Here is a 7,560-nt window from a genome sequence, read left to right as displayed (position 1 = left end):
ATTTCACATCAGGTTTCAACTTTTACTAATTTTCCCCTCATAGGGGGAAACTACAATCTATGGGGCACACTTATCACTTATCACTGTGTATGCACCTGATTTTGGTGTGTGCTAAGCTTTTAGGGTAAGTTCACACAGGGTTTTTTGGATCGGAGCCTGAGGTGGAGGCCGCCTCCAGTTCCGATCCAAAAACCGGGTAGCCGCGACTGAAGGCACCAGCATCCGGCCACGCTCTCTGGGCCAATGAATGGTCCTAGTCCGGAGGAGGGAGTGTCTTCAGGCCGAATCGCGAGGCTTCTTTATTCCGGGAGCTGGAACAGACCGCTCACGGAATAAAGAAATGACCGACTCTCATTGATTTCAATGGGAGACGTTTTTTTGGTCAGGATTTTGAGGCAGATTCCTGACTCCGGCGTTTTTTTTGAGGGTTTTTTTTGCTAAAAACTTTGCTTCAAAAAATGCCTTGGGAATTTTCCTGAACCCGGTGTGAACTCAGCCTGATAGAGGGTCCATTCACACGAAAGAAAACGGTGAGGAATTTGGTGTGGAATTTCGGCGCCGAAAAAAAAAAAGTTCCCATTCAAACCAATGGGAGGCTTTTTTTTCAGTGCTGAAATTCCACACCAAATTCCTCACCGTTTTCCTCCGTGTGAATGGACCCTAATAGTCTATGGGGTCAGAGGTAACCGCTAGGTTTCCGTTTTTCGTGACAGTGTCAGGTTCCCTTGTTCCTCTGACAGAACGACGGACACCCGTCCTGACCGCTGGACTCATTGTCACGCATGCGCAGAGTGCAAGGACCAGCCCCTGTACTTATAGCATCGCCCCTGTAGATGTTATGTATGTGTAGGGCGTGGCAGGCAGCGGTGACGTCACGACCGGGCAGGGATCCCCGCTGGATGAGCTGCGGTTGCCCGGTCCATAGATGGCCGCTCTCAGAAACCTGTCAATGGTGATCGGGGCGGCGGTGGCGGCGCTGGGCTCGGTGCTGTTTATCGCTTGGAGCCGGTATGTGCCCGGCAGGAGGAAGTGGCGGAGGACGGGCTATGAGCTGGAGTGCCGGCAGCTGTGTGATCAGGTGAGCCCGGGCTGCCCGGATTGGACGCCGCATACTCCGCACTAGTACCTGCTGCCTGGGGCGGTCACCGGGGGCTATAGTGCAGCATTGCAGGGACTACAGTAAGAAATCCCCGGGCAAGGAGTCAGTGTCCTCCTGTAACCCCTCCTGGCACTAGTTACAAGCCCTATCAGTGTGTTCCCTGCCTTATCTCTGCAGCCTGCGCTGACCCCGAGTCCTCCCCCATCTCCCAGATGTGTGCAGGATGGCAGTGATCGTATCTGAGAAGATCGGCCGATTACACTTTCTGCAGACCAATAACATGATTGCAGATATGGGTGCACTCCAGTGCAGTACCTGCTTCATGTCAAGCTTAGTGTTCAGACCTGCTACCCTTTATGCTAGGTTCACCGTTCTTCATGGCTGCTTGGGGTCCTGAAGAACAGCAACTTAATCCACTTATGGCTAAGGCCCCACGGGATGTCCTGCAGCTAAAAACCGTGACCACAGCGCATGGTGATTCTTCCCGCAGCGCTTTAGACAGAAAGTTCGCGGAAGTTTCCTCTGCGGACTTTGTTGCAATTATACATATGGGGAAACCGCCAGCGTTTCTGTAGGTGTAATTGACATGCTGCGATTTCCAAAACTGCGCTGGCTTTGGAAATCACAGCGTGTCCGCATGGCGGTTTTTACCGCAAAATGGGCATGGGATTCGCTAGAATCCCATCCGCTTTGCCTATACTGTAAAGCGCCACAATTTGCAATAAAAAACGCTGCATTTTGGCAACATGGATCCTGTATAAATGGGTTTCTCTTTACAGAAACCCATCCCCTATCCCATGGATTGTCACATCACTGGGTTGACTGCAGTCTCGTACAGCCCCAAAGAAGTGAACGAAGCGCTGGAAACTTAAGCACATCAGTGCATTATTGACAGGGAGAGAGCAGGGGACCCGGTGGTCAGTGACAGGGGGAGAGCAGGGGACCCGGTGGTCAGTGACAGGGAGAGAGCAGGGGACCCGGTGGTCAGTGACAGGGAGAGAGCAGGGGACCCGGTGGTCAGTGACAGGGAGAGAGCAGGGGACCCGGTGGTCAGTGACAGGGGGAGAGCAGGGGACCCGGTGGTCAGTGACAGGGGGAGAGCAGGGGACCCGGTGGTCAGTGACAGGGAGAGAGCAGGGGACCCGGTGGTCAGTGACAGGGAGAGAGCAGGGGACCCGGTGGTCAGTGACAGGGGGAGAGCAGGGGACCCGGTGGTCAGTGACAGGGAGAGAGCAGGGGACCCGGTGGTCAGTGACAGGGGGAGAGCAGGGGACCCGGTGGTCAGTGACAGGGGGAGAGCAGGGGACCCGGTGGTCAGTGACAGGGAGAGAGCAGGGGACCCGGTGGTCAGTGACAGGGAGAGAGCAGGGGACCCGGTGGTCAGTGACAGGGAGAGAGCAGGGGACCCGGTGGTCAGTGACAGGGAGAGAGCAGGGGACCCGGTGGTCAGTGACAGGGGGAGAGCAGGGGACCCGGTGGTCAGTGACAGGGAGAGAGCAGGGGACCCGGTGGTCAGTGACAGGGAGAGAGCAGGGGACTCGGTGGTCAGTGACAGGGAGAGAGCAGGGGACCCGGTGGTCAGTGACAGGGGGAGAGCAGGGGACCCGGTGGTCAGTGACAGGGAGAGAGCAGGGGACTCGGTGGTCAGTGACAGGGAGAGAGCAGGGGACCCGGTGGTCAGTGACAGGGAGAGAGCAGGGGACCCGGTGGTCAGTGACAGGGGAGAGCAGGGGACCCGGTGGTCAGTGACAGGGGGAGAGCAGGGGACCCGGTGGTCAGTGACAGGGAGAGAGCAGAGGACCCGGTGGTCAGTGACAGGGGGAGAGGAGGGGACCCGGTGGTCAGTGACAGGGGGAGAGCAGGGGACCCTGTGGTCAGTGACAGGGGGAGAGGAGGGGACCCGGTGGTCAGTGACAGGGGGAGAGCAGGGGACCCGGTGGTCAGTGACAGGGGGAAAACAAGAGATTACTAGAGCGTCCCCCACCCACATAACACTTCTATCAATGCCTGTAAGCCACTGTAGACAACCCATAAAACCTAGCAAGGCAAAATGTCCTTGTGGCTGGAGCTGATAAGACGTTGTATCTGCTGGTCAGTATTAGGATATGTTTGTCCAGTTGCTTAGTAGCAGGTAAGTTGGGTGACAACCATGGTGTCTATATGAATAGGGCTGTGACCTGTCAGTCTATAGACGTTCTGCCTGTAACCCTATATCATGTCCATCCTCTGGACAATGGCGTCCAATACTGCTGGATACAAGGTACAGCTGGTGTGGATGTGGGCTGAGGTGTGGCCGGTATGCGACATTTTGCCCATGGAAAGTTCTTGCCATTTGCTTTCTTTATTGATCTTCTACCGCTCTGTGTATGTTCAGTGTAAATGACTACTTGCACTTTAACCCTGAGACATAAGCACGGTATAGTATATAATATAGACGGGGTCATAAAACCTGATATTCGCCCAAGAGATTGTGTCATGAGAGCTGCAGAGAGTAGGCATTGTCATGGCCGCCATACCAAGACTTTACTAAAGTGAACATTCAGCACAATACAATGCTATAACTACAACCAGAGGGCCAGGTATTATGGCGCTGATGTGGTTGCTTAAATCAGGGCTTTGGAGTCAATTGGATATGCTGGCTGATTCTGAACGGGTAAACGTTCCAAATCAGCGGAGTTTAAAACAGATCCCATTGCTTTCTATGGGAGCCAGCATACGTGCGCTCCCCATAGAAATGAATGGAAAAAAGCAGCCCATTCAATTGTATGGGGAGCACATGTATGCCAGCTCCCATAGAAAGCAATGGGATCTGTTTTAAACGCCTCTGATTCGGAACATTCACACGTTCAGAATCAGCCAGCGTATCCTCCATGTGAAGGGGCCCTAAGATTCAGGCGTGTTGGATTTTAACCTGTCTGATCCTTTGTTCCTACAGCAAATAAGGGGTTACTCAACTTAATATTTCTGACTTGCCCCTCTGATATCCCATTAACTTTACATTTGCAACAATCCAACTCCCAGCACCCCCGCCGACAAGCTTTGGCTCAAAAAACTGCAGCAAAATCTGCAACAAGAAATGCTTAGTTTCCGCAATGTTGGGATTCTGCCTTAGAGTTTTCTCTCCTGTAGGTAAGATCTCTTGTATCCACCAGGTCACGCTCTTACCGTTTCTTTTGTATTTCCTCAGGACAGCTATTTGGATCGGCAGATTTTAGTCCTGGGTTTAGATGGAGCAGGTAAAAGCAGTATAATCCATGCAATAAGCACCAACACCACCAAGTCCAGCTCCGCACCCACTCATGGCTTTAACACGGCCCAGATTCTCAGCCAAGGCTTCAGGATAGAACTGTTAGAAGGTGAGTTTCCTGCCTGATCCCTATACCAAATTTATAGTACACTAGCAGTACCCGCGACTTCATCCGAAGAACCCTGACCCCCTACGCGACCCACCTGTAGCGCCGCGCAGGCTTCTTCCTTTGCTTTGTGTCCACAGCGGATCCCTTTTCTTCATCCAACCCCCTTTTTTCTTACCCACTCCCTCATGTGCTCGTTTCTTTCTCCTACCCCGTATCCCCTTCCCCCCCCCCAACCCCATGCCCCCTTCTCCCGTGTTACCTACCCCATGCCCCCTTTTTCCCACCACCCCATGCCCCCTTCCCTGTGTTACCTACCCAGTGACCCCATTCCCCCCCCCCCCCCCCCCCAGACCCTGTGTCACCATTCCCCCCACCAACCTGTGCCCACAGCCTCACCAAACCCCGGGCTCCCCGTGCACCGATGTTACAGGTGTGCCTATGAGGGCCCCCCTCCTGCGGCAAGCCATGTGCCCCCATTCCATCTGTGGGCGCTGTGGCGGCCCTGTCCCCGTCCCCCTTCCAGGGGGGCAGCGTACACACTTCTTGCTGCCCCAGAATACGGGCGCTGGTTCAGGACTCTCTGGATCTCTGAGAGCCGCCATGTTCTTGTGGACACCGGCCGGCCGATAGCTCCGCCCACATAGAGAAGCGGCACCCATCCAGGTGAGCTGCTGATGGGGCTGGGATGACGTCATCCCAGGTCCTATAGTGTCCCAGGTCCTGCAGCGAATTCAAAAGTGGAAAGCATCGGTCACGGGAGGGAATTGCGGTGGTGTACAGGAATTCCATGTAGCCTATCTTTCAATGCGGGACCCAAGGTATGTATGTATGCGCAATTTCAGCCAAATCCGTTCGCCCGTCTAGGTGTCATTGCGTCCTCTTTCCCCTTTAGTAGGATTTTGTATATTTTGTTACAGCTTAATTTATAATCATTGAAAAGATGGCAAAAAGTCAATGGCTTTATAAGAACATTTTCATTGTATATAGTTGGAGGCAGCCAGAACCTTCGGACGTATTGGAACCAATATCTAAAGAAGACGCACATTCTGGTCTTTGTCGTGGACTCCACAGATGACATACGCTTGCAGCTAGCAAGACATGAATTACATAGACTTTTGGAGGAAGCGCCACGGTTACCTCTGATGGTTCTTGCAAATAAGCAGGTAGGTAAATGGGAATGGGGTGAATTAATGTCAGATGAATACACTGTGGGACCTGACGCTGGGATCACACCGGCGCTTGCACCACGTTTGGGGATTTTGTTCCCCTCTCCGCATTTTTTGTCCATTTTGGGTAGAAACCGATCAGAAATCACACGGACCCCATTATAGTCTATGGGATCCTCGGATTTCCTAAGGTAACCTCATAAGTTATTGATCGCTAAGATAACCAATAGCCGCTCCCCATACTTGTCAGCAGTACGAAGCCGCTTCCATTGCCTATACTATACACAGCATAGAGCTAAAGTAGTTGGTTTGGGTCCCATAAATATCCTAGCAGTAGGGGGCGCTAGGCCTAGGTTCACAACTACATCTGGTTTCCCTTCGGGGGAATCCACATTTTTCGTGTGGAAACCTGGACCATTTTGGTCTATGGAGTGACCACTTTTTAAGCAGATTGGGTTTCTGGGGTTTTTTGGGATCCAAAGAACGGAAACGCAGGTGTAAATCTAACGTCACGTCTGGCTCCCGGGTGGATCATCTGTAGGGGGGCGATTCCAATTTCTCATACTACACCCAGCACAGATTTGGAAGCATTTGGCTCCATGCAGCTTACCACTCACTCCCCAGGGCGCCTACAACTGCAATGAGTACTGATGGAAGTGTTCATTGCTCCTGCAAGGTAAGGAGAGCACCACAGGGGTACAAGACAGCGGCTCTCGCCATGGGGGATACTCCTCATTGACAACTATTGATCTAGAGAAATATTATAGCGAGGCCTTAGAATAATAAAACATAATTGTATAATGTGTAAGAAATTCACTCTGAAGCCGGGTCAGTAGTTGTAGCTCCCCCCCCCCCCCCAACCCCACAGCCCTGCTTATAAATGTTGAACGCAGTATCTTTAATACCAGACGTTGTTTCTTTCCAGGACTGTAAATCTGTTCTTACCGTCTCGGACATTTACACGGAGCTATCATTGCACCGAATCCAAGGGATAAGAGAAGTGACAGTGTTGGGGACTAGTGCGGTGCGGGATGGGTATGGAAGCAGCACCTCTTTACAGACTGTCAGATCAATGCTGGTGGAAAGACTGCACAAAATCCAGGGATCACATGAAAGCACAAGTCTCCAAAGTAACCACTATCCAACCTTTCTGGCAAGAGAGAAAAGTGCCTGATGGACGCCACCGGGAATTTTGGCCTAGCTGAAGGATATCGTCTAGCTCCATCTGACTGGTGGAGAGGATGGACCTTGGTCAGATTGACCGGAAGCTGCCATATGAGTAATACTTGGATGGGGCACAGGAGTGGGGCAGGTTCTCACTACACCCTGTGCTCTTTAGGAAAGCACCACTGCGTCATACATAATTTATTTTATAGACACTTAATGTGGATTTTTTAAAATGAAGGAATAAATTTTTTTGTTTGGGAATATTTATTGGTTATGAACACAAAATAATTTTCTTGGACCCAAAAACGGCGTTGTAATTCCCACTGATGTCTGCCCCTGTGGCGGCGTTGTCATTTCCGCTGCTGTCTGCCCCTGGGTATCCGCTGTAATCCCCGGGGAAACCGGACAACAGACGGCTTGCGAGTGGTCGGCTTTAAAACCCATTCATTTTTGATGGTATCCGCCCGTACGAGTCATTGGAAGGTGACCGCCGGGCGTTTTCAGCCTCTCCACCTGGAAACCGGTTTTTCCCCACAGGCACAAAGTCCTCCATGAAGGGCTTTGTGTCCGTGGACAAAAACAATTTCCAGTCGGAGAGGCTGAATGGGTTTTCAAAGGTGAGCGCACGAGCGTGTCATTGGTAGGTGACCGCCCGTACGCCTCATTCGAAGGTGACTGCCCGGGCGTGTTTTCAGCCTCTCCACCTGCAAACCGTTTTTTCCCACGGGCACAAAGTCCTCCATGGAGGGCTTTGTGTCCGTGGAAAAAAAAA

The 7,560-nt window shown here is 52.2% G+C and overlaps 1 protein-coding gene across 1 annotated transcript; it reads left to right on the top strand.

The window, feature by feature from the left end:
* The first annotated feature begins 893 nt into the window (after positions 1–893).
* Positions 894–7,020, top strand: ARL10 (ARF like GTPase 10). Its single transcript, XM_075276431.1, has 4 exons — positions 894–1,078; positions 4,287–4,455; positions 5,443–5,618; positions 6,547–7,020. The coding sequence occupies exons 1-4, from the start codon at positions 926–928 to the stop codon at positions 6,793–6,795; spliced, it is 747 nt and encodes a 248-aa protein (XP_075132532.1). The 5' UTR covers positions 894–925; the 3' UTR covers positions 6,796–7,020.
* The last annotated feature ends 540 nt before the right edge of the window (positions 7,021–7,560 follow it).

The sequence above is a fragment of the Leptodactylus fuscus genome, chromosome 5 (genome assembly GCF_031893055.1).
Source record: "Leptodactylus fuscus isolate aLepFus1 chromosome 5, aLepFus1.hap2, whole genome shotgun sequence".
Taxonomy (NCBI): domain Eukaryota; kingdom Metazoa; phylum Chordata; class Amphibia; order Anura; family Leptodactylidae; genus Leptodactylus; species Leptodactylus fuscus.
This window is presented reverse-complemented; position numbering and strand designations above follow the sequence as displayed.